The sequence below is a fragment of the Marmota monax genome, unplaced genomic scaffold, assembly GCF_021218885.2.
Source record: "Marmota monax isolate L192 unplaced genomic scaffold, Marmota_monax_Labrador192_F-V1.1 WCK01_AAM20220418_F8-fsc00052, whole genome shotgun sequence".
NCBI lineage: Eukaryota > Metazoa > Chordata > Mammalia > Rodentia > Sciuridae > Marmota > Marmota monax.
The window spans coordinates 3719684-3747553 of NW_026693473.1; the positions used below are offsets into that span (position 1 = coordinate 3719684).

At 40.7% G+C, this 27870-nt stretch overlaps 1 protein-coding gene across 1 annotated transcript in view; it reads left to right on the forward strand.

Moving 5' to 3' along the window:
- Nucleotides 1-23784: 23784 nt before the first annotated feature.
- Parp14 (poly(ADP-ribose) polymerase family member 14) overlaps nucleotides 23785-27870 on the forward strand; it is a 49882-nt gene continuing 45796 nt past the window's right edge. The window contains exon 1 of the mRNA XM_046457924.2: nucleotides 23785-24057. Coding sequence (XP_046313880.1) covers nucleotides 23871-24057 — 187 coding nt within the window. The 5' untranslated portion in view covers nucleotides 23785-23870. The remainder of the gene's footprint in view (nucleotides 24058-27870) is intronic.

Genomic DNA, 27870 nt, shown 5'->3' on the forward strand with positions numbered 1-27870 from the left:
CAGAGTTGCAGAGCTCAGAGAAGAGGGGTCCTGTCATATTCTTCATCCTATCTGACCTTAGAGAGCAAGGACCAAAATGTTGGCTGCTTTTTTCTTGGCCCTTTTACTTCCTTGACTTTGATCTCCAAGTTTTTGGTTTTAAACACCCAGCAAGCTGGTTCCACCAGTCTTAAAGAGGGAGTAACAGTTTATAACTTTAATATCTATAATTTTACTGTTACCCCTTTAATTTAATTGGGGTTAGTATTAGAAATCAGCATTATATACTATTTGTCCTGTAGGTGAAGGATTATTGTCTCAAACAAACCTAGTTTTTGTTTGTTTGTTTGTTTGTTTTTTTGTTTTTGTTTTGTTTTGTTTAGAAGCAGTAGCTCTGCAGTACACTAACAGGCACCAGTTACAAAGTTTACAAGGAAAATATATAATGAATTAACAGGGAATATTCAGTTTGTGTAATAGCTATAATCCAAGTAAAATGATTTTTATAAACCTTAAAAATATATTTTTAGTTATAGATGGGCACCATACCTTTGTTTTATTTATTTTTATGTGGTGCAGAGGATTGAACCCAGTGCCTTATACATGTGAGGCAAGGGTTCCACTACTGAGCTGCAACGCCAGCCCGTGATTTTTATAATCTAAACCTTTACTTAGTTATACATGATATACCCTGTTTATTTTGAGATCACAGTAATCTTTACAACAAAATCTGACCTTTTGAACACAAATCTAAATGAGCTCAAGTCTAGCCTATTTTGGAGCCATTCTAACATGGAGTAAAGTGGGAGGCAGAGTCTTAGGTAAGGTGGGACTCTTCACTACTAACACAATAGAAAATTACATCTAAAATGAGCATCAAATAAAGGCCAAGATGGCTGGTTGTGGTGGCATATGCCTGTAACCCCAGCTGCTCGGGAAGTTGAAGCAGGAGGATCGTGAATTCAAAGCCAGCCTCAGCAACTGTGAGTCACTACGCAACTCAGTGAGGCCTTGTCTCTAAATAAAATACAAAATAGGGCTGGGGATGTGAGTGCCCCTGAGTTCAATCCTGGTAATATAAATAAATAAATAAAGGTCAAGAGAGATTTTAACTTTCTTTTTGTGGAAAAACTAGTAAAATGCTTCCGTGATTTACAATGTCACCTCTAAACAGATCAGGCTCTCCTTATTATCTTTCAAAAATGCATTTATATTCCAATTCCAGTGTGAAGAGTAACACAAAATTGTTTCCCAAAAGCCATCCATGAGCCATAGCTGAACTATGTATAAACTAAAATGACGTGGAAGCCATTAGGCAGGAAGATCTGGAACTCCCAGCTGGTTTGAGAATGCCCGATTCATGTGACTTCCTACCTAGCTCCAGCAGAAGTTTAGCACAGCATCAGAGATGGGAGACCCTCTGGAGGCACACACCCTCTCAGAGATGGGTGCGGTTTGCCACAATGCCAATCAACCTGTTTACTGCAAGACCCCTGCCACACCAAGAAGCAAGCATAGAAGCAAGACTCCTCCCACTGAACTCTTATCCCTTCCTTTGATGAACTCCCCCTTAAATAAAGAACCTAAGCCATTTTTCTGTTCTTCAGTTCTAGCTCCTAACAGGACTTGAAGACCTATCAAGTATTCCACTTTTTTATATCTAATTTCTGGCTCCATCTCTATTTTTTACTAATTATTTCAGATGTTTTACTTCCCAGCCAGCTCACACTTCCTGAGCAGGAACATACCCTGGTGGGGTGCTGGTCACCCCACAATTATATATATATAAAACTTATTGACTACAGGTTACTTTATCCAGCTATAAAACATCAAATGACATGAATAAATGCCAACCAAATTTGTTACTTTTATACAAATCTAAGACTTTTTCTACACATAATTTTAGTTTGGAGAATACCAACTTGATAAGGTGCTCTCCCCTAAGTTTATATTTAACTAAGTTTAATTTTAAAGTATAATTTAGAATCCATAGTGTATGGCAACAATAATTACAGATCTGCATGGGTTAGCAGTACTAGCAAAAATCAAAAGATAGCCTTAAATCTCTTATACATTTAGGAAACACTGTTAATGATCAGAAATGGACTTAGAGCAAACAGATATAAGACAAGTATTCAAATGACAATGTGGCCCTTCTATGTCAGATAAAATATATAAAAGATAACACGTATTAGTTATCTTGCCTATAAATTTACGTAAAATTTCATTCTATAAACTTTTACATAACCCTTAAATAAGTCTTAGACAGAGTTCTTAGATGCATACCCGTAGTTAGTCACATATATTTTGGGTGTAAAAATTATTGTTATAGCCTAAATAACAGTTGTTTATTCAGCCAGTTACAAAGTAATGATTTAAGACTTTAAAACAGGTACAAACAATAATTCCTTTAAGACTTAGTTTCCCCAAGTAATAAAACCTAACAAATATAAGAAAATTATCTCAATAGTTAAGAGCAGATCAATGTTTCAGACTTTGCTTCCTAACAATACACTAAAGTTCAAATAACTTTAACTGACTGTGCTTATTATAGACAATTTAATCACAAATGCAAACTTTTTGAGATTTACTTTTCACAAACCTTCTGCAACTTAAACACTCACAACTTCTTTACATCCTTAGTTTTGTCCTCTTTCATCTTGGAATTTAGTACAAGAATATTACTTTATCAGACAACATACTTTTTCATCTAGAAATATTTCTTTTGCCTTCCAATTTTAAGTACTAAAATATATTTCCATACCTATAACTTTCTTTTTGTCTTTTCTAGTTTTTGACCCTTTCTTAAAGTAATATTCTAAAATAGTCCTTCTGAGTGTTATCTGTACATTTAATTTACACAACAAATTTTATCCCAGGAGAGGGTTGGACAACCCAGCATATACAAAAACTGTGCCTTCATCTTTTTTCTCCCAAGTTGCTTTCAAGGATATTTTTGAGCTTGACCTTTCTGCCTTATCATTATCATGATGCCATTAATTTGAAGTGAGTTTCCCACTGTCAGTTGTACCCAGAGGCTCCTTGTGGGCCTTTTCCTTGTACTAGGCATATTGATATGCAATGGAGGAGGCCCTTTCCATCCTTTTCTTTAGGCTTCTTTGATAGTTCCTTTGCCAGGCTGCCTACAAAACACAGGTTGGCCTTAGTTTCTGTCTTTTTCTTTTCTGGGTGCAGGTATTTATTCTGCCAGTCCCCCAGGCATTCAGACTGATGAGGTACTATTATAGCAAGAATTGCTTTGCCCCAGTGGTGATTATCCCCTGACTTTTGGCACCTTCAACTTAGTGCCTGACCATTCAGACCCCTTATCATGCAACTGATTAAATGCCTGTACATACAGAACCTTTTTTTAAAAAATATTTTTTTAGTTATAGATGGACACAATACCTTTATTTTGTTTATTTATTTATTTATTTTTGTGTGTGTGTGTGTGCGCCGCAGTCTGGCTGGGCACAATTCAGGAGCCACTTGTCAAAAGAAACGAACTTTATTCTTAGAACACACACACCAAACCACACAGCTCCTCAGGAAAACCTTCAGAGCCCAACTGCCACCACCGGCTTCCCACAAGCCTCTCAACCTCCCCCACTCCTCCTGCTCTTGAGGCCGATTGGCTGGGTCGCATGGGCGGAGCCAAAAAAGTCCCCCAATGAGCAGCTCCATGGTCTGAAAGGGCGAGGAAACAGCCCAATGAGCATCACCGCAGAGGAGCCAATCGGTTGGCAGCTAGAAGTTGCTGGGGCCGCTGTGAGCCAATCATCAGCTGGCAGCTGGAAGTTTGCTGGGGCCCCTTCTGGCTGTGGCTCTCAACATGTGTGTGTGGTGCCGGTATACAATCCAGTGCCTCCCACATGCTCAGCAAGCGCTCCACCACTGAGCCACAACCCCAGGCCCAGAATCTCCTTCATATACTTTACCCTTGACAGACCAATTTAAACTTCAAGATTGTATAATAATCCAGAAAAAACAGTTAAAGGCCAGATTGTGTTAGAGTAAACCATCTTTCTTTTAGACAGGCTTATACTTACAAGTAGCTCATTCAGCCAAGATCTCTGTGCTCAAGAGACTACTGGTAAGAGCAATGCAACATGGCCCATTTCTTAAAGGGCCACTAACAGATACAAAAAGCACAGACAGATGAGAGAGGATCAGCAAAACCAGGGCTGACAGGTGGGAATCTTTAAATAGACAGACCTGTATGTAAAAATCTCTTCCACTTACTTTACCTTTGACAGAACAACTCCAATTGCAAGGTTGTATAATAATCCAGAAATCTATTCAAAGATTGTTGTGGTAAGACATTATCTTAGACAGGCTTATACCTATAGGTATATGGCTCTTTCTTCAACTCACTTTACCTCTGACAGACCAACCCCAATTGCAAGATTGTACAAAAAGAAACACAGAGAGAGAGAACCAGAGAGGAGCCCCAAAACCATGGCCAACAGACAGAAATCTTTAAATTGACCAGCCAAGATCTTTCCCAAAAGGCTACTTATAAGGAAATAACACATAAAAACAAAGCAGAAAACCAGAGGGAATTCTCAAATCCAAAGTCAAGGAACTCATGGGAACCTAGAAAAGACCAGAAGAGAGTAAATATCCCTATGTTCTTGAGTCACACTTTACCCTGACTCCTACACCAGTGGCACCACAAATGTCTCCATAAAGAGGGAGAAGGTGTTACCATGAAGAGGAACCAGCTGTGTAGAATCAAGGGACTTACCAGATGGCCAAGGGTGTTGTGGCTTTCCTAAGTTCAGTTTCCTTTTTCTCTAAGTGGACCATGATGAAGCAACCTGTACCATTCAGGGAGAGAAGGCAGAGAGTTTCCTAAAGTAAAAGGAGCTTCAGCAGCTGCTGGGATGGTCCCTAAGTCCCTTCCTTCACTCACAGGAATAAGCTCTTCCATTTAACCTGAAGCAAACTCTCGCATCTTCTAACTCCCTTGCAGTTGGCTTTCAACAAGTTCACCAGGCACCTTGCATCCTCAGCATAGAAGTGGTGTTCTTTGGAGACCCAGGCCTGCCCAAGAAAGATGGAGTGGGGGCTGCTCTCTGGTCCCACCTGGGGTATCAAATTTGTTGCCGAAAGCTTGGTCCTTATCCCTGATGCCAATCCAATAATGAGGACACAGTTTTGAGAAAAAAGGAAAAACATTTACTGCTTTGCTAGCAAAGGAGACATACCGGGACTACTGTTCTAAAGGTTGTGATTCTGCCCATCAGCAGGAAGGAGGGACTTCCTTTTATGTGTGTGTGTTTCTTTTTTATTTATTAAATTATTTATTTATTCTAATTTGTTATATATGATGGCAGAATGTAATTAATTTCACGTGACACATATAGAGCACAATTTTTCAAGTCTCTGGTTGTACATAAAGTGTTTTCACACTATTTGTGTCTTCACATATGTACTAAGGGTTTTGATGTCTAACTCATTCCACTGTCTTTCCTACCTGTTGAGAGCCACAGTTTAGTCAGAATGACGCCTGGCATTTTTGCCAGAGGGAATGGTTGAAAGGTGACCCTGCTCTGGGATTAGGGCGGATCCGGGGAATTAGGGCGAATCCTGCTGGGAATAGGGTGACTCCAGGATTAGGGCGGATCCTGCTGGGATTAGGGCGGATCCTGCTGCCTCAGGCACCCGCTACTTTGGAGTTCCCCTTGAGTTCTCCCGGGGTTCTGAGAGAATTGGCGCGCTGAGCCCGGTGGAGGCAGTGTGTTCCCAGGAAGTGTGTGTAGAATGCTGGTGAGAGTTTGGGAATAAAGGTTGCTGTTTGAACCTACAAGGCTGTGTGGCGGCTGGGTTGTTTGTGCCAGACAGACTATGGCACCAACCCCCATACCCTCTCCCTTTCCCTTCCTCCCCTTTGCCCCATCTAAAGTTCCTCCATTCCTCCCATGCTCCCCTGCCCCATCGCTATTATGAATCAGCATCCTCATGTTACCACTGTTGACCAGTGATGAGTTCTTGCTTCACCAATGTTGAAGAATAACACCAAAGAAGCACGCCGAGGCAAGGTCAGAGTAGAAATTAGAAGTTTATTAAAGGACAGCAGAAAAGACTTCTCCAGGAGGAAGAAGGGGACCCAAGAGGTGGAATCCGTGGAAGTGCAGTTGTCTCTCCATTTTATAGTTTCTTTCAGTGATGGAATGTAGGTGGGAAGGCCGGAGGGGTGGGACACAGGTGGGCCAAAGAAGTAGTCTGAGCAGGAAGGACTTCATTAACACTTCTTTGGGATGGACTTTGGCCTAGGGCCTTTTCAGGACTTCTTTAACATTCCATGAGTTGTCCTGCGTTTCCTGGAATCATTCTCAGCATGGCCTCCATTTTAGATTTCACTCGGTATTAGACCCGATTTATCTAACTACACTGACTACCTAAATTTAAATCTGGCTTCAAAATGATGGTTCCATTCCAGGTTTTCCAAGGAATCTCTATATAGCTTTCCAGATTGGCTGCACAAATTTGCAATCCCACCAGCAATGTATGAGTGTACATTTTCCCCCACATCCTCACAAACATTATTGTTGTTTGTATTCAAGATAGCTGCCATTCTGAATGGAGTGAGGTAAAATCAGAGTAGTTTTAAATTGCATTTCTCTAATTGCTAGAAATGTTGAACATTTTTTCGTATATTTATTGATTGATTGTATATCCTCTTCTGAGAAGTGTCTGTTCAGTTCCTTAGCCCATTTATTGATTGTATTATTATTATTATTATTTGTGTGTGTGTGTGTGTGTGTTAAGGCTTTGGAGTGCTTTATATATCTTAGAGATTGGTACTCTATCTGATGTGCTTGTGGTAAAAATTTGCTCCCAAAATGTAGGCTCTCTATTCACCTCACTGATTTTTTCTTTTGCTGAGAAGAAGCTTTTTAGTTTGAATCCATCCCATTTATTGATTCTTGATTTTAATTCTTGCACTATAGGAGCCTGCTTTTTCTTCTTTTAGGTGCAGGGTCTCTGGTTTAATTCCTAGGTCCTTGATCCACTTTGAGTTGAGTTTTGTGCATGGTGAGAGATAAAGGTTTGATTTCATTTTGTTACATGTGGATTTCCAGTTTTCCCAGAACCATTTGTTGAAGAGGCTATCTTTTCTGCAGTGTATATTTTTGGTAACTTTGTCTAATACAAGATAACTGTAGTTATGTGGGTTTGTCTCTGTGTCCTCCATTCTGTACCATTGATCTACAGGTCTATTTTGGTGCCAATACCATGCTGTTTTTGTTACTATTGCTCTGTAGTATAGTTTAACATCTCATATAGTAATGCCACCAGCTTAATATTCTGGCTAAGGATTGCTTTGGCTATTCTGGTTCTCTTATTTTTCCAGATGAATTTCATGATTGCTTTTTCTATTTCTATGAGGAATGTCATTGGGATTTTGATTGGGATTGCATTGAATCTGTAAAGTGCTTTTGGTAATATGGTCATTTTGACCATATTAATTCTGCCTATCCCAAAACAAGGTAGATTTTTCCATCTTCTAAGGTCTTCTTTAATTTCTTTTTTTAGCATTCTGTAGTTTTCATTGTAGAAGTCTTTCACCTCTTGCATTGATTCCCAAGTATTTTTTTTTTTTATCTGAAGCTATTGTTAAGTGGGGTGGTTTTCCTAGTTTCCCTTTCTGAGGATTTATTACTGATGTACAGAAATGCCTTTGGTTTGTGGGTGTTGATTTTATATCCTGCTACTTTGCTGAATTCATTTATTAGTTCTAAAGATTTCTGGTGGAATTCTTTGGGTTTTCTAGGTATAGAATCATAGTGTCAGCAAATAGTGATAATTTGAGTTCTTCTTTCCCTATCCATATCGATTTAAATTCTTTCATCTGTCTATTCACTCTGGCTAGAATTTCAAGAATTATGTTAAATAGAAGTGGTGAAAAAGGTCATTCCTGTCTTGTTCCAGTTTTTAAAGGAAATGCTTTCAATTTTTCTTCATTTAAAATGATGCTGGCCTGGGGCTTAACATAAATAGCTTTTTCAATGTTGAGATATATTCCTGCTATCCTTAGTTTTTCTAGTGTTTTGAACATGAACGGGTGCTGTATTTTGTCAAATGCTTTCCTCTTCATCTATTGAGATGATCATATGATTTTTATCTTTGAGTCTATTTATGTGATGAATTACATTTTTTTTTTTAAAGATAGAGTGAGAGAGGGAGGGAGAGAGAGAATTTTTAATATTTATTTTTTAGTTTTCGGCAGACACAACATCTTTGTATGTGGTGCTGAGGATTGAACCCGGGCCGCACGCATGCCAGGCGAGCGTGCTTCCGCTTGAGCCACATCCCCAGCCCGAATTACATTTTTTTGATTTCCGTATATTGAACCAACTTTGCATCCCTGGGATTAACCTTACTTGATTGTGGTGCACTATCTTTTTGATATGTTTTTGTATTCGATTTGCCAGAATTTTACTGAGAATTTTTGCATCTATAGTCATTAGAGATATTGGTCTGAAGTTTTCTGTCTTTGATGTGTCTTTGTCTGGTTTTGGAATCAGGGTGATATTGGCCTCATAGAAAGTGTTTGGAAGTGTTCCTTCTTTTTCTATTTCATGAAATAGTTTGAGGAGTATTAGTGTTAGTTCTTCTTTAAAGGTCTTATAGAACTTAGCTGTGTATGCATCTGGTCCTGGGCTTTTCTTGGGTGGTAGACTTCTGATGGTGTCCTTTATTTCCTTGCTTGAAATTGATCCATTTAAATTATGTGTATGATCCTGATTTAGTTTGGGCATATCATATGCCTCTAGAAATTTGTTAATCCCTTCAATATTTTCTATTTTATTGAAGTACAAATTTTCAAAATAATTTCTAATTATTTTCTGTACTTCTGTAGTGTCTGTTGTGATATTTCCTTTTTTATCATAGATGTTAGTAATTTGAGTTTTCTCTCTCCTTCTCTTTATTAGCATGGCTAATGGTTTATCAATTTAATTTATTTTTTCAAAGAACCAACTTTTTGTCAAATTTTTCAATTGTTTCTTTTGTTTTAATTTCATTGATTTCAGCTCTCATTTTAATTATCTGTCTTCTACTGCTTTGGGGGTTGATTTGTTCTTCTTTTTCTAGGGCTTTGAGATGTAATGTTAGGTCATTTATTTGTTGACTTTTTCTTCTTTGAAGAAATTAACTTCATATAATGAACTTTCCTCTTAGACTGCCTTCATAGTGTCCCAGAGATTTCAATATGTTGTATCTGTGTTCTCATTTACCTCTAAGAATTTTTTAATCGTCTCCTTGAAATCTTTTGCAACCCATTGTTCATTCAATAGCATATTATTTACTCTCCAGGTGTAGTAATAGCTTTTATTTTTTATTTTATCATTGATTTCTAATTTCATTCCATTGTGGTCTGATAAAATGCAGGGTAGTCTCTACTTTTTTGTATTTAATAAGAATTGCTGTGGCATAATATATGGTCTATTTTAGAGAATAATCCATGTGCTGATGAGAAGAAAGTGCATTTGCTTGTTGATGGATGAAATATTCTATATATGTCAGTTAGGTCTAAGTTATTGAGTTCTATAGTTTCTTTGTTTAGCTTTTGTTTAGAAGATCTATCCAGTGGTGAAAGAGTTGTGTTAAAGTCACTTAGAATTATTGTGTTGTTATCTATTTGACCCTTAAACTTGAGAAGAGTTTGATTGATGGATGTAGATGCTCCATTGTTTGGGGCATATATATTTATAACTGTTATGTCTTGTTGATGTATGGTTCTCTTAAGCAGTATAAAATGCTCATCTTTATCTCTTTTGATTAATTTTGGCTTGAAGTCTACTTTATTTCATATGAGGATGAAAACCCCTGCTTGCTTACATAGACTATGTGAGTGGTATATTTTATCCCAACCTTTCACCTTCAGTTTGTGGACATCTTTTCCTATGAGATGAGTCTCTTGAAGGCAGCATATTGTTGGGTCCTTTTTTATTTTTAAATACAATCTACCAGTCTTCTTCTTCTTCTTCTTCTTCTTCTTCTTCTTCTTCTTCTTCTTCTTCTTCTTCTCCTTCTTCTTCTTCTTCTTCAGTTGTTGATAGACCTTTATTTATTTATATGTGGTGCTGAGAGTTAAACCCAGTGCCTCACACATGCTAGGCAAGTGCACTACTGCTGAGCCACAGTTGCAGCCCAATCTTTTGATTGGTGAGGTTAGGCCATTAACATTCAGGGTTAATATTGAGACATGATTTGTATTTCCTGTCATTTTTGTTTATTTTTGCATTTAGTTTGACTTGGTTTCTCCTTTGGTTGGCTTTTCCTTTATTGTAGTTCTTCCCTTTGCAGATTTTCATTGTTGTTTTTTATTTCCTCCTCATGGAATATTTTGCCAAGAATGGTCTGTAGTGCAGGCTTTCTTGCTGGAAATTCTTTTAGCTTTTGTTTATCATGGAAGGTTTTTATTTCATCATCAAATCTGAAGCTTAATTTTTCTGGATATAGGATTCTTGGTCGGCATCCATTTTCTTTCAGAGCTTTGTATATGTTGTTCCATGATCTCCTGGCTTTGAGGGTCTAGGTTGAAAAATCTGCTGAGATCCGATTTGGTCTTCCCTTATATGTAATTTGATTTCTCTCTCTTGAGGCCTTTAAAATTATATCCTTATTCTGTATGCAAGGCATTTTTATTATAATGTGTCTTGGTGTAGCTCTATTGTAATTTTGTACATTTGGTGTCTTATTGGCCTCTTGTATTTGATTTTCCAATTCATCCCCATGCTTGTGAAATTTTCTGATATTATTTCATTGAAGAGACTGTACAGTACTTTGGTTTGACTATCTAAACCTTCCTCTATCCCAATAAATCTTAAATTTGGTCTTTTGATGTTATCCCATAATTCTTGGATGTTCTGTTCATGGTTTCTTACTATCTTCACTATGAGATCAACTTTATTTTCAAGATTGTATACTTTGTCTTCGTTGTGTGAAGTCCTGTCTTCCAAGTGATCTAGTCTGTTAGTGATGATTTCTAAAGAGTTTTTTTATTTGGCTTATTGTTTCTTTCATTTCAAGGATTTTTTTCCCCCAGAATCTCTCTTTCTTGAAGTAATCTCTTGCTACCGGTATTTGTTCTTTTATCTCTTTGTTGGTGTGATCCGTGGTTGCCTGTATTTGTGTTCTTATCTCTTTGTTGGAGTGATCGATTTTTACCTGTATCTGCTCACATAGGTCCTTCTTTAATTCCCAGATCATTTTAATAATGTACATTCTGAACTCCTTCTCTGCCATTTCATCTACTGTGTTATCTATGGATTCTATTGTTGTAGTATCTTGGTTTATTTGGGGCACTTTCCTCCCTTGTTTTTTCATGATGTCTATGTATCTTCCTCTCTTGTAGTGTAGATCCAAGGTATTACAGCTTCTGTCCTATTGTCTTATAGTATCTCTGCAGGTTACCAATACCTCACCTTTAAGGGGGAGATCAATATTACAGCACTCAATGTACTCAACATGCAGCCATAGATCAATTAGCTTCTATTATTAATTTACAGTTTTGTTGCTATAATCAGAAATGATGAGTTCAGTTATCTTCTACCATATAGTCAATAGGTTTGCGTAATGGTTTATGCAATGTTGAAGGAGGGGGTGCTGTGGGTTGGCTGAGATGTTTATAAGGTAGGATGTGAGAATATAGAGGTATTAGATTATATGACTAGTGAAAAGGTAATCATAAGAAGTTGGCTGTTAGTAGGAAAAACAAGAGAGAGGCAACCACATGCAAGACTCCCTGTTTACTCAGCAACAGAATAAATTTTAGCACCCCTAGAAGAGAAACCTCTGGTGCAGCCAGGCCCACAGGGATCTTGGTGAGGTTTTACCAGGTCCTTATTGTTGTCCCTTGATAGAAGCGGTGATGTCCTGGTTTCATGGTGGCGGCAGTCTCAAGCCTACATGTACCCTGATGTTGGGCTGTGTAGCCACACTTTGGTGAATAAGAAAACCCAGCATGGTGCATCTCTCTCTTTGCGGGTGTGGGGTGCGCCTCTCTCTGGGTTGCCAGGCCACAGAGAGCTAGGAACAGCGGACTTCTAAAGAGATGATTCAAAGGTACATTCCACATGTTCTCTGGTGGAGTTGTAATTCTTAATTTGGGAGGTAGTCATTTCTGACATCTTCTGGTACCACTCCCAAAGTCTGGTTTACTTCATTCCTATAGTGTGTACTCAAGGACAGATAAATCTGCCTAAAATGGGGAAGAAAGGTAATCCTGTTTTCCCTGAGATTAGGGAGGAGCAAGGAGAGAGGAAGATAAAGAAACATGTCCATTTTAAAAATCATTTGCAGTGGGGCTAGGGATATAGCTCAGTTGATAGAATTCTTGTCTCACATCCACAAGGCCCTGGGTTCAATCCTCAAACACACACACACACCAAAAAAATTAGTTGCAGTAGCAGAGCAGTAAGGGCTATATTCAAAGCATAAAGTGGATCAGTTGCAGTCATGAGATATAGTGGTCCTAGAAGACATACTGGTAACCAATTTGAGACCCATGATATGCAAGAATATTCATAATGATCATATTAAAAAGACCCATATTTCCTATGATACTCTACAAAAAAAATCCAGGTGGATTAAGAGTTAAATACTTTAATAATAAAAGCAAATACATGCACACATACATGAAAGACTAGTAATAGGGAAATTACTTTTGAACTGTTGATAGAATAGAAATGAAAAAGGACAGTTTCATTACTTAGAGAGTTTCAGCTTTGATAGAATGAATACCAATAAAGCTGAGATTTAAATATTCAGAAGAGTGGAGAAAATGTTTGCACTAAAGACAAAATTTCAATAACTACAATGTATGAAAAAGCACATATAAGGATAAAAATACCAATTGTCCATTCAATGAAAGATTAAAAGACAAGAAGAAAATCACAGTAAATCATGACTTTAAAAATATGCAATCAATCTTACCAATAAAATAACTACAGACTAAGCCTACTGTGAAGTTTCATTTTGTATGTAAAAAAGAATCAGAAAAACTTCTAAAAGTTATGAAAGCCCAGGCCTGCAAGGTTTCAGGAAAGCAGATCTGCTCATGCATTAATGATAGCAATGCAAATTGACCCAGTCTTTCTGACGGGCAAAACAGTACTTTATTGAAAGAATCATAAATATGCCTTATCCCTGACCAAGTAGTCGAATTTATCCCGAGGAAATAATGTTTAATAAAAACCAAAAATATACATATATAATGTTTATTTTATGATAGTAAAACGCTAGAAGAAATCTAAGATTCCAGCAGCACAGATATAGAAGCTAACTATGGTATATTAAAATGATATACTTTAGTGCTATAATAAAATTGATGAATACAAAGCTGATATAGGAAATAGAAAATATTTGGTTAAATCATGTTGCATAAGAAGAATACCCAGTTGAACATGTGTGCCCACTACAATGATAAAAGAACCATGAATATATTTGATCATAGTAGGAAAAAGACAGATCTAGGGAATTTTTCTATTGGGTTACGACCAACACACTTGTAGTAAAATTATTCCGTAAACTTATTAAATCATTAGATTTTTTAAAAAATTGAATATTTCTCTAGAGACTTTGTAGGACATTGAACTGGCTTATAGAAATACAGTTATTGGTGGCCTACCTAATCCAGGAAGGTGGACAGATGATGGTGTTTCCATTTAGTTATCTGAACCTTATTGACATTATACTTTGGTAGAAAGAAAAAAAAATATCCCCAAAGCAAGCGATTCTTGCCAGCAACCCATGCTGACAAGATGAACTGGGTTCAAAAGAGCTGGCTGCAATATTAAGCTAAGAAAATGGCAAAAAAGCACAGGACATAGAAGTAATTTTCATATTGAGGGTGGGACTGTCCTGAGACCTCAAGGGTCCTCCATGCTGGAAGGCAAGAGAATAAGTGCACCCGGAATCGCTTTAATTGTAGGGAAAAGAAAACAAAAGATTTTTGATAGAATATTCTACACCAAATAAGGCGAGGGATAAGGTTTCAAGGGGGTTGCCCAATCCCATTGGGTAACACTCATGTCCAGAGCTGAAGCAAACTTCTTTGCCAAGCAAAGGAGAAGTCCACTTGCCTCGCTCAGCTCCTGGCTTGCGATGCCAGACTGACACCTCCTTTACTCAAGGCTGAGAGGGGATGCTCACCCTATAGGCCAGTGGCCTCCTCCAAAGGATGATCAGAGTGCCTCCGCCCACTCCAGGGCAATGTTCCAACTTAGAGTTTTAGTAAAAACAATGCTTCTATTTAACTAGCTGGAAGAAACTGTTAGGTCCTAGCTACCAGGCAGAAAGAAACTTGAGAAGTGGGATTACTGTGGGTAGGACTGTGATCCCCCCCAAAAGATATGTTGTCATGCTAACACTGAAACCCGTAAATGTGACCTTATTTAAACACAGGGTCTTTGCACATGTAATCAAGTTAACATGAAGACCCTACTGGAGCAAGTTGAGCTCTAACCCAATGACTGGGGTCCTTATAAGAAGAGGAGAATTTGTACACAGGTAGACACTGGGAACATGCCTTGTAATGAAGGAGGCAGAGATTGCAGTGATGAACCTGCAAATCAACAACTGCCAAGGATTAAGGGTGACTGCAGAAGCTGGGTCAAAGGGAGTGGATGGGAAAGTCTGTCTCTCAGAGCCTCCAGCAGGGACCAGTCCTATTAATATCTTGATTTTGGATTTCTGGCCTCCAGAACTGTGAGAAAATAGATTTCTGTTGTTTTGAGACATAAGGTTGGTTGGAAATCAACAAAGAAATTAGCAAAGGGAATTAAATATTTATCTTTTGGACAACAAAAATGGCTTGCAGCTGTTTACTGGATTCCAAGGCAGTGGCAAAAACCATGGTTCATTGGTTTCAGAAACACACTTAGAGAAAGTCTCCACTGTCACCCATTCCCATCAGAGTGTAGTTCAGGAGTTGCCAAATCCAGTCCACTGCTTTTTTTTTTTTTTTTTTAAGATAATTATTTTTTAGTTGTAGTTGGACTTCACACCTTTATTTTATTTATTTTTATGTGGTGCTAAGGATCAAAACCAGGGCCTCGCACATGCTAGACCAATGCTCTGCCACTGAGCCACAACCCCAGCCCCAGTCCACTGCTTTTCTTTCTTGCTTTCCTTTCCTTTTGTTTTCTTTTTCTTTTAAAATTTTAATGCTTTGGGTAACTCTTCTGGCATGTAAAAATGAAAAAATTCAACTTTTTGTGTTCATAACAAGAGTCTTATTGAGACACAGCCACACTCATTTGTTTGTGTATAGTCATGGTTATTTAAGGGTGAATACAAATCAAAAATTAAAAATTTAGAGCTGGGTGTGGTGGCGCACACTTGTAATCCCAGTGGCTTGGGAGGCTGAGGCAAGAGAACTAAGAGTTCAAAGCCAGCCTTGGCAAAAGTGAGGTGCTAAGCAACTCAGTGAGACCCTGTCTCTAAATAAAAAAAAAATACAAAATAGGGCTGGGGATTTGGCTCAGTGGTCAAGTGCCCCTGAGTTCAATCCCAGGTTACCCCTACCCTCCCCCCAAAAAAAGCAAAATTAAAAATTTAATTCTTCCTCCCCCATTTTCACTTTCAAAAACTTGTTCATTCTTTTGTTACTGGAAGGAGTTGGATTTGTTTTTCACGGAGTCAAGGAATGAACACAAACACCAGGTACGCAAGTGAGCAGGAATTTTATTTAAAAAGAGAGTGAAAGAAAGACCCAGAACTCCTGGTGCAGCTCACCTGGGAGGGGCAAGAATGCTCTTTAAGTCAACAGCATTCCTTCTTCTAAAGGCACTTCAGGAGAAGTTGATAAACTCCTCCTGATTGGTTCTTCACTGTTACCAGGCATGTGCACTTTGTTGATTGGTTCTTGATATTTCCATTGTTCCATGAATGTGCATGGACCAGATTTTGCAGTCGCTTTTCATGGCATGAAAACTTACATCCTTTCTGAGAAACAGGAACTGTTTTATGATGGGGCATGCTAAAATAGCTGTCCTCTTGTCAACCTTCACTGTCCCTTCCTTACTCTGGACTGCCTATCCCTTTCTGTCTCACTCACTTTCCTTTTGAGATGTATAATTTTTTTTTTAAAGCTTGCTTTTAAAAAGCCAGTTTTACACCCCAGGAATATTTTTTCAAAAACTTAGGAGCCATCGCTTTGAAATGTAATCATTAAGGAATATGCACACCCTATCTTTCAGTTTCCCTGGGAAGGCAGGACTTTGGCTGGTACCTGACTCCAAGTCATAACTACCTGCCTGTCAGAGAGATAAGGTTTTTATTTCTTTGAATGAAGGCAATTAGTAATATGTGTAGCCACCCCATCACCAGGTGAATTTAGGAAGAACTATGTGGTTTTAAACAGAGTTGTCAAGTCCTCTTACTTGAAGATTAGCTATTGTTTGAGAATATGTGTAACCAGTTATTTCTGACCAATAGTATTAAAAGGTAAAGATTTTTTCCATATATTTATTTTGTTAGTTGTTGATGGTCCTTTATTTGTTTATTTATTTATATGCAGTGCTGAGAATTGAACTCAGTGCCTCACATGTGCTAGGCAAGCGCTCTACCACTGAGCTACAACCCCAGCGCCTTCTTTCCATCTTTGTAATATCTTTAGTAGATTGCCTGAGATACAATCATACTTTGGCTTAATGGCTCTTCAATAATAAAAGAATTTTCTTTCTCTCTACCTTGTGGAGAGGTTTTCTAGGTGGGCAGAAGATTTGTTTTTTAGTTAGATTTTCCCAACATCTGCTTTTGGTCTATGATGGTAGAATGGATCGGTTGTGACAGAAATCCTTACCAGACTAAAGTCTGGTCTGCTCGACACTTGAAAGCCAATATTTGTGAACTTGAGCTTTAAGAGTTGGTTTATTCAGGAAGGCATCACGTTGATAGGTGGAGGGGGCTATCATACTCAAGGCTCCATCTTGGGGGACTTTTGGGTACAAGGGGCTCTTACAGGGAGGGAAAGGAGGAGCAGGGCAAGAAGGCTGCATGCCGAGTGGGGTCTTTGTCGCCCAGGACATGTGTCTCCTTCCTTTTCCATCTCCTTCTTTTGAGGTGCTGGGATCAAACCCAGGACCTTGTGCATGATGGGAAAGTACTCTACCACTGAGCTGCATACCGGGCCCTCCTTTTTCTCTGGAACATTAGAACATCCCAAAGGACCTTGATCTTTTGGGGCTAGTTTCTGTAGTTCTTCTTAGACCTACATGTCACTTTCCCATAATTAAACCTCAGCAATTTGCATGCTTTGTGTTAGTTTATGCAAAGTGAAGACTAAGGAAGGTCATTACAAAAGTCACAAGAAGTTCTGGGTTCTATAAATTGAAAGATTATTTAGCAGTTAGCATCTTAATCAATCTGATGTGGCCTTTCTTTATGATTGTGGACAAAATCTTTATGAGTATTGGACAAAAGGGAGAAGACTTGATACTTGAAAAAAGATCAAGGAGGGGACACAAACTTACAGGGCAAAGAGAAGGAAGCCAAAGTAACTGTCAAGGACACTCTCAAAGGGACAGTCACTGTTATAGTGTCATGTGACTGGCAGAACTTAAAAGGTTGCCGCTGCAGATCTGTGTAAGTTCAATACCTAGAGAAAGCCAAATTATTCAATCTAATAAAACAAGAGGAATTTTGAGTTCATGTGATTTGCCTAAAAAGAAATTGTGTAACCTGACAGCACAGGGAAGTAGTGAGAAGAGGAAGTGGATCTTAGGGTAGGGCCTTGCCAATAGAATGGCTGGTGGTTAATACAAATAAGTGAAGTTGGCCAAATGGAGATTTGGGGGACCCAGATCCAGGAAGCAGCTATCAGTTAGTTGCTGACATATGAGGAGGTAAACTGTTAGCACACAATCCAAAAGAAGTGGGGAATCTGGGTTTGATGAAACTCAAACTTTTTAAATGTCTGCATTTAACTCAAAAATTTCAGAAATGGGTTTCAGGTTAGGCTTTAGTTCAGTGATCACCAACTTTGAACTTTTGACCTAGAGAGTAGAGGAGAATCTCTCCCTATTCACTGTAACTGAAGAAAAGGTTTGGATAGGAAATGGTTGGTAAATTGCTAGAAATACTTAGGTATGAACTTTGATGCAGGAGTTGATTCCTATGTGGAGATGTACTTAGTCTAAACCTCTATTAAATGATATGATATAGCTGCAGTATGGAAATTGGATCACACATGCAGATTTCAGTGTGGACTTTCTCTGGAAAAACGTAGCCCCCTGAAGACAGATGTATTGGAGACGGTTCTTCTTCCTGCTGTGCATTGGATGCGGATGTGAGACATTCGGTTTGGATATTAAATGAAGAACCTCTTAAACAGTATAGAGAAGTTGGGGAGTTATGACCATGACTGGCACATAGTAGGCCCTAAATAAATGTTGACTGTTGGAATTAGCTATTGTTTTCTGGACTATATAAGGAAACACAGATCACTTGGTCAGGATGCAGCATCTGCCAAGAAAGAAACAGAGGAAGCTAAACTACTTTTCCTCTCAAAAGTAAAGGTTTGGTGTATGTATTGTTTTAAAACATGTCTACAGGTTCCTAAACAGTTCTCCCATGAAGATGTAGAGTCTATTTCTCCTTCTCTAGATTATGTGCTGGCTTTAATAATTTGCTTCTAATAAATAGGATGCTGAGAAGCAACTTTTGAGAGCTATGTCATAAAAAGTGATACCATTTTAGTCTCTCCATGCATTAGAAGCTGAGCTACCATGTTAGAAGTCCAACTACCCTCAAGCTACCATGCTGAAGAGACCACAGGGGAGTCACATACAGAAGCCTCTGTCATTCCAGCCCTCAGAAGTTTGAGTTGTCCAGACATGGCACGAGGCATAGATAAGTAGCCTTTTAGATGCCTCCAACCTCAGCCGTAGTCTGACTACAAAGAACTGCCTAGCTGAGCCCAATCAACCTCAGACTCTTGATAGAGAACAGAAATAAATGACCATTGTTTTATACCATTAAATTTTTTTGGTGGGGGGCTATTCAGCAGAAAAGATAACTGAAATAATCTACTCACTCTCATCCTATTAAGAATTTTAAAAAGTTAGATATGGGTTGGTATAAAAAGGAAATCATTTAAACTAAAATTTCTTTATGTTCATGCCTTTAAATCACTGACAGATTAGGGGATTTAAGGAAGAAGTTGATATGTAGGATAATAAATTTAATTTATTTTAATTCAGGCATATCACTGACTTATGGAAGCAGAGCAAAGATTTTTTAGAATGTACTTTCTGAATGGTGATAGATGAAACATCCAATCACCCTGAACTTGAGACAGTAAGAAGGAAAGACACTAATTTCTTCAAGGAGGTGTTCTGTGAAAGACACACAGATTGAGCAGATGGTACCTGTTCCTAGTCACTGACCTGCCCTCATTCCACGCAATTAAGAGATACTTTAAAAGATTAGACCCAATTACGTTTCAGGTTGGCTTCTCCAGTTATCAGATACTGATATGATATGTAATGTGCAGGATGTTTATTAGGAAATCAATACCTGTGGAGGGGAGAGAAAAGAATTGGGCAAAGAGGTGAAGCTACAATGAAGTCCTGACAATGCCTCAGCTGACCTCATAGGGCTCACATGCTAAAATGGCCCATTAGAGTTGCACCGTATTGAGCCAGAGAGGCTGAGCCATGTGTTTCCACCTGAATTTCTACCCTCTAGCATTTGAAAGTTAACATCCAATTTAGTAATGAAGGAGTCATGTCACTGATAAGAGTCCTGACAGGGCTGAGGGTATAGCTCAGTAGGAAAGACCTTGCCTAACATACTTAAGGCCATGGGTTTTATCCCCAGCAGCCACTAAGCAAACAAACAAACAAACAAACAAAAAACAGTTCTTATGCATGTCTTCATTGTTTCATTTTTATTTTATCTACTTTTTCCAGAGACACAACAGATTTATTTAGGAAAGCAAATACACGTTCAAGGGAGAACTCAGGCTATCTCAAGGGAGAGATGTCTTCTGGGGTCAAGTACAAAATACATATTTGAGGGAGAACACCAGCCATCTTGAGAGTGAGAAGCTTTGGGGATAAAGCAAGGAATGCATATTCAAGGAAGAACATGGGCCATTCCCAGAGGGAGAGACAGCCTCATCTTACCTATTAATGTAAGTACAAGTGTCAGAACTACACTTAATTATCAATTGCAAACAGATAAGTTTGGCAAAAATCTTTGAAACATTCTTTGAGAATTAATTTACTATTTTGAAATTATAATCAAGTATTATATACCTATTATTATTTATAATTATGTGCAATACAATCATTATATCATTAAAATTCATAATGGACATATACACATGTGCAAACTTTTTTTTTTCCAGAGAGCTGATTATTCAATATTTAATAGCATGTCACTGGTGGAGACCCTGTATGATATGATGTGTTAATAAAATGCTGTATGTTTTTCTTTTTAGATATGATCTGGATAGTGCTATAAGAGTTAATGCTTCTCTTGAGATTTATGCCTCTGTGTTTGACTCAATGATGATCTCATTGGATGAGCAAGAAAGATCTTTATTCTGCTTTACTCTTCACCTTACGCAATTTTGGAAAAATCAAGTCCACTCTGGACTCTTCTGCAGAAGCCACCCTCTAACTCCCCCCAACTATAATATTAATGAATCTACATTACTCCTATTTAGGCAAAGTTACCACTAGGGATTAATGCACTGGCAGGATTGAGAGGTGTTGGAGACTAGCCTTACAGAGGTTTGAAGAAGATAAAGCTCCTGGAGAAGACTTGTGCCTAGGGAATAAGACATTGTATAACTGAGTCCCTCAGAGGGCAGAGCTCCTAGGAGTGCTTCTTCCTTGGCCTATGGCCACATCCTATTTTGGAAGAACAGAGCAAGGAGTTTGAGGAGCACAGTGAGGTGGAGGGGTGGGCATGAGGTGCTCACAAGTCACCAACTCAGGTCAGACAGAAAAACAGTCCTTTTCCTCCATTTACATATGCTTTCCCTCCAATGCTCTCCATTGTAGAGAAGCTAAAAGGGGAATTTAGGTGAAGTGGGCAAAGGGAGCGTCAATACCAAAATGCAGACATAAGTTATACTAATATAATCTGTGAAGTGGAAAGACAACCCAGGAACAGTGATGTGACCTGTCTGCTCAAGGTGTTAGAATGCCCTCTTTCCCCAGGCCATAAGGGGACACTTGCTTCTCGGAAGGAAGTTTCAGGAGGCAGCCACCAAAGGAGACAGAGAACCGAGAGAGAATTAACACACTTCAGGAAGGTTCAAGTGAACAGGATGAAAATATCTTAGAAGATAAAATACTGCAGGGCCTAATGATTCTCAATAGTTTGTTCCTTCTAGAATTTTCTTTCCTTGGTTTCAAGACTTGCCACCCTGATTCTGATGGCTCCTTCCCTGTTCACCCAGAAGCAATAAGCAGACCTCAAGTGGCAAGACACATTGCTGATAAATAAATCCTTGAAAGATCCAGAAATGGCCAGCTAAAATTTCTACTATAAATGTTTTCCTCTATGCCTTATAAAGTGATGAGGTGAGACACTGCCTAGTTCCATAACCCTAAACTTGGTTGTGGTTTGGAGTGAGACAGAGATGACAGATACCCTAGATACCCTAGGAGAGAGTCACCATTGTATGGCTGTGGGTTATGACCCATTCTGCTGGGTCCTCCTCACTTGCACCTGCCAGGTCCAGAGTGGTTTGGATCTGATGAAGAGAGCGCCATCTGCAGGTAGAAAGCAGAAAGCAGTAGAAAACTATCAGGAAACTGCAAAGCATTATTATAGATCAGGAATAAAAAATCCAGTAAATTCTTTGGCACGTCTCTGGTTCTCTTTGTTCTGAAATTCGGCCCTCATTGTGATTAGAAGACAATATGCAAGGTCCAGGCCTGTGAGGGAGAGCAGCTTTGATTTTGGCAGGCTCTCAGAGACCTCACCCCCTGCTTCACTGAGAAACAGAACTTGTTAGGTGAAAACTCCAGAACTTACCATCAGCTCCACCCGAATGACCTGCTGTTGCATCTGGTTCCACCTTGTTGCTGGTGCCCTGGGGAAAGACTCCTGCTGCTAATTCTGATGCTATCAGAAAGCCCTCTCACTTTCTCCCACTACCAGTAACCTCAGCCTTTCCTTCTTCTCACCACATTTATTTACTCATGCCTAAACCTTTTCTATTTTAAACATATTTAAAACCAGGGAACAAAATAACAATTCCCTGATCCCCCAGGAACAGTGATGTGACACTCTAGGTGTTAGAATGCCCCCTTCCCCCAGGGGACACTTGCTTCTGTCAGCCCGATTCCAGGTGGCTGGTTGCTGCCTAACTCCTTCTCCTTCACAGGTGCACTTCTGGAAATCGCTGCTCCCTCTTCCTTCCCTTCCAGTCAGTCCTCAGGTTGCCGCCACTTTCCTCTGTCTCTTCTCCCCAGGAGACATGGTTGCTAGGTCCCCAACAGGTCAACAGACACTGCTGGGATTTGATGAATCATCAGCACTGGAATGATGGTGCCTCCCCCTGAAGATCATTTTTTAATATTTATTTATTTTCTTTTTCAGTTGTAGTTGGACACAATACCTTTACTTTATTTTTATGTGGTGCTGAGGATCAAATCCAGGGCCTCACACTGCCAGACGAGTGCTCTACCATTGAGCCACAACCCCAACCCCAAGGTCACTCTTTTTGTCATGAGTGAAGGATATACACATTCCTAGCCCCTCTCCCACCTCTCTAGCCATCCCATAGTCTGTCCATGTAGCAGATTTAACTATTGTTCAGTCACTTGCTGGGGTCATCTATGGATGCCCCTGAAGTCATCTTTGAGATTTGCCTTCTCTCTGCATTACATCCTTTAGCTATTCCTGCCTGAAGTATCTTTTTAGAACCTTACCTGTTCTCTGTCCTCCCCTGCCAGCACCCCACTGCCCCCACCCAGCAGTTCAGAAGCCCTTTCACTGGTCTCCCTGCCTCTTCTCTAGCCACCACACCTCAGAGTGATTCTGCATGTGTAAACCACATAATAGATACCCTGCCCCCTTCTTAACGCTCTAAGATTATTCCTTGATCATACATAGGCCTCAGGTGACTTGTCACCTCCCAATAAACCCTCTCTGATTCCCCCCACTTGGACTAGGAGCCCCTTCTCATTTGTTTCAGGAGCACCTGTGTGTTCCTTTCCAGAGAGCTCATTCCATTGTGTCATAACTCCAGTGCCCCCAAAAGTTGCCTGAGTTTAGTTAGGGCAGGGGTGTTGAATCCGTCCCTATCCCAAATCATCTAGTAAATGTTCCACAAAAATGGGGGGGGGGGTCTATCATTTCTCCCATGTTTCTAGATGCATAATATTAACAGAGCAGGAAGCAACTCAAAAGAAGGAAAGTAAGGTCAAGTTCTGATAAGTACATTGATCCTTGAAAGTAGTCCCAAAATGGACAGCAAATGTCCCGAGAGGATCACAATTTGTGAGCCATTTTATTCTTCTGTAAAATGTCGGCCTGTGGCAAAAATGAAACTCTCATTGTGTTAGTTGAAGGTCCAGTGACCCAGGGCTACTGATAGGAGCTCCGGTTTGCGAGAGTGGCAGGCGGTGCCAGAGCGCCGAGGACCGCTATGCACAGGTGGATCGAGGCCGGACGCCTGCAGGGGAAACTGCAGCCTCAAAGGGTTAATTGTCTTTGCTGTGGGCCAGAGAAGAATGCGGGGGGCGGGGGCTGTGGTGGTGGGGGGGTAACGACTGCAATCCAAGGGCAGCTCTTTTGAAGACTGAAACTTAGAGCCGGGAGGGGTTTTCCAGGAAACGAAAGCGAAAGAAGCTTAGTTAACTTCCCAGAGTCGGGGCGGCCCGGCAGTCTCAAGAACGAGCGGAGCCGGGATGGCTGCGTCCCGCTCCTTCCCGCTGCTGGTGGAGGGGTCCTGGGGCCCCGATCCCCCGAAGAACCTGAGCACCAAGTTGCAGATGTACTTCCAGAGTCGGAAGAGGTCGGGCGGCGGGGAGTGCGAGGTCCGCCAGGAGCCCGGGAGCCCGCCCCGCTTCCTGGTGCTCTTCTTCCCGGAGGACGGTGAGGGGCGCAAAGAGGCTGCGTGCGGAGGGAGCCCCCCACCCCCCACCCCGCTTGCTCTGCAGGGGAAACTAGTGGCAGAGGCAGGCGGGCGAGTATCCGCCAGGCTCTTGCAGCAGCGGTATGGGTGGTGGCCGGGACCGCGGAATGGCCTCGTAGTGCCCCCGGGGCGCTGCGGTTCCTCTGCGCGCTGCGCTTCCAGGCGCTTGCTGGAGAGGTCTGGAGGTGACCATAGAACTGTGCAAATGAGTCTCTATCTCCTTTTCCAACCCTTTCTATCCTTCCCTGTTGTTATTTAGGTGGAAAAGGAAAAAGGATTAAGAAACGCGAAGAGTCACAGGGATTCTTCATGGGTCATGGAGATTCCCAGCTGTTTGGGGGGTCACTTGGGAGAGCGGCAGTGTTGCTGCCTAAAGTCACAAGGTCTGGGTGTAAATACGTAGGGGACCTTCCCTTAGGTTGGCATGTTGGAGGGGAAGGCAACAGTGCTGTTGATGAACACACCACGTACCTCTGTGGAGGGCCTACTGATGCTTCTTCCTTCGGTTTTGGGATTGTCCTGAGATTGGGAGGGTGGATGACGTTCTGAGGTGATTGTGGTTTGGATTTTGGAGCTTTGGGAGAAAGTTCCTTCTTCAGGCCTATTGGCTGAGTTCTCCCCAACTCCCCACCCTTGTTCCTATATGGGAAGGGAGGCCAAGAGCCCCGGATCTGGGTTTGCTCAAGGTGGCTGTCATGGGAAGCTCAAGTGCACCGTTTCCACTGGGATCTTAGAGACTGACAGTGACCACTCAGGATGTAGACCATCCTTGATCCTTCTTTCTTGTGCTGAATTTGGAGAAGCATTTGGGCCACAGCAGAGGCAGGAAGGCTTAGGAGGCCATGCAATTGGACTGATGGGATGTCCCAGCAGGGGTTCAAAAAGGAAAGAAATGGAAAAGAAGGGGAAGGAAGTGAGGGTGGAAGAGGACAGGAGATCTGCTTGGCTCAGAGCTTCATGGAAAACAAAGTGCAGTGTCTGCGAGGGTTAACTTCACCAGGGAGTGTTCAGAAGGGCAACAATGGAGCCCTTTCCCTTTCCCTAGAATGTTTCCCTACTTTTGATTCCTACTGTCAACATCACCACTTCAGGGTTCTTTCTTCTTTAGCATCCTCTATCCTCAGGAGTAGCTCTCAGATTGGGGGGCCCAGAACACCTGCATCCAAGTCCCCTGGAGAGCAGGTTGACCTGGCACATTCCCACTTCTGCTCTAGAGGTTTGGGTACAGGGAGTGTGGGGTGGGTGGCAACCAGCGTGATTATCCTGCCCCCAGGTGACTCTGAGTTGCTAAAGTTTGAGAATCTCTATTGTTTGTTGATAAGCCCAAGTGAACAAAAAATGGGAATAATTTTATAAAATATCAGCAGCATAAAAATACAACCAGCACAAAATGTCATTTTATGTTGATAAAATAATTTAATTTTAGCCCTCAAAGGATCTCAACCTCCCTGCTAGGTTTCCATCCTCCACAGAATCCAGTTCACACTGCCCCTCTGTCTCTACCAAGGCTTCTTTAGTGGCTCCTGGGGTCTTACACCAGTCAGGTGACTCAAAAACTGTTTATAGTCTACATTCCTGGGGGTGGAAAATCCCTCTTCACTTTCAGTTTCCATCTTGAAGCTCCACTTTCCCGGTATCAGGTCATCAAGAATGTGCTGAGAATGAATGGCCTATGCCCTGGCAGAGGTTACCCTCACCTTCCCCTCTCCACACTCCACCCTCTACCCTCCACACAGGAAAAGACCTCAGCAAGCATAGTCGACAGTGTGAGATGACTTTATTCATATAATTCTGTAAAAACAAATAGTATGAGTGAGCCTACCAGTAGTTTCCTGTAGAAATGAATGTATAGCAAATAAGAATGAATAGGAAACTGTATCTTGCTTTTATATAGTTAACCGAATTTCTGAAAAGTTAGTATAAATTGATTTATAATCTTTTTTTTTTCTGTGCAAGAGATCAAACCCAGGGAACTGTGCGTGTTAGATGAATATTCTATCATTGAGTTATACCCCCAGTCCCTGACTTAAAACATTCTAAACATGGTTTCAGGTGTGTACTTTTGTGTGTGGGGGGTGGGGTGCGGTGGGGGTGGGGGGGATTAAATCCAGGGATGCTCTACCACTGAACCACACCAAAGCCTTTTTAAAAAAATTTTTTACTAGTTATTGAGGAACATTTTTTTTAATTGATTTGTTTATATATGGTGCTGAGAATCGAACCCAGTGCCTCACACATGCTAGGCAAGAGCTCTACCACTGAGCCACAACCCCAGCCCAAGCCCTTTTAATTTTATTTTGAGACAGGGTCTTGCTAAGTTGCCCAGGCTGACCTCAAACTTGCTATCCTCCTGCCTCAGCTGGTATTACAGGTGTATGCCATCACACCCAGTTAATGATAAAATGTGGACATTTTATCATACTTTGTGGTCATAATTTGACTCCTGATTATTCAGATACCTTGGGATAAGAAAGCTCATCTTCTTAAATAAAATTAAACATAAGTGACTTGAGGTTGGGGCAGGAGGAAGACTGTCCACATGGGTAATGGAGTCTGGACATGAGAGTGTCTGTTCTTTTTTCCCCCAGTTCCCCCTGTCCTTGTTGGGGATCACATACTGATGTGACCACTATTGCTTTCCTGAAATCCTTTATACATATTGCACACAACCTGAGAAGAGGCTGGCACAGGAGGTGCCTGAACAGGATTTCCTTAACATCTAGGAAATCGTAATAGTAATGCCACACAGAGTGCATGATGCTAGATAATAGCCTGGTCTTGGACTTCAGGGGTCACATCCAGTCCTCAGTCCTCACTCCAGCTTAGTCCAGCCCTTTAGGGGTCCATGTGAAGAGTGGAGTTGGAGTCTGGTGTTTCTTCCCAGGTTTTTGGAGGCCTGTTTCTGAGTGGACATCCAGGTGAGGCCCTACTTGGCCCACCCCCTTCATGGCTGTTTGGAGTGGGAAAGCCATCGAGCTCCTTTTTATGAAATATTCTGACCCCATCAGGCCAACCACATCAGAGCAGGGCATGGCCACCCAGCTGCAGCCCTGAACTGTAAGGTCCTTTTCTTCCTGACCTCTTTGCACCCTCTGCCCATGTTGACCATGCCTCCTTCTTGAAACTCACTCCTTCCCTGTTCTCCTTGGTAGGAGACACTGATTTTCCTAAGTTTCCTGTCATCTCTCTCTGGATGCTCCTGATAAGTGCAACTCACATAAGCATCTCCTTTCTCTCTCTCTCTCTCTCTCTCTCTCTCTCTCTCTCAATATTTTTTAGTTGTAGATAGACACAGTGCCTTTATTTATTTATCTTTATGTGGTGTGGAGGATGGAACCCAGTGCCTCATACATGTTAGAGGAGTGCTCTGCTACTCAGCCCCAGCCCCAGCCCAAGCATGGCTCTTAAGAGAGTTTCAGAAAACGTTTGGAGGCAACACTCTAAGTGGGTAAGGCTACACAGAAGGTATTTCCTTCCAGTCACTCAGCTAGTTCATAGCAGGGCTGGGAGTCTAACCCAGGCCTTTGGACTTTGTGTCCACTGTTCAGTTTGTTTGCTGTAGCCAGCTGTCTGAGGTGCTACTTCTTTTTGTTTGTTTTTGAAAAATCTCTCCCATTTCTCCTCCTCCTCCTCCTCCTTCTTTGTGGTATTTATTGGGGGTGAGACCCAGGGTCTCATACATTCTAGACAAGCACTGTACCACTGAATTATACTCCCAGCCCTTTTTATTTCCTTTTATTTATGTATTTTTTTATAAGGTGCTGAGGATCCAA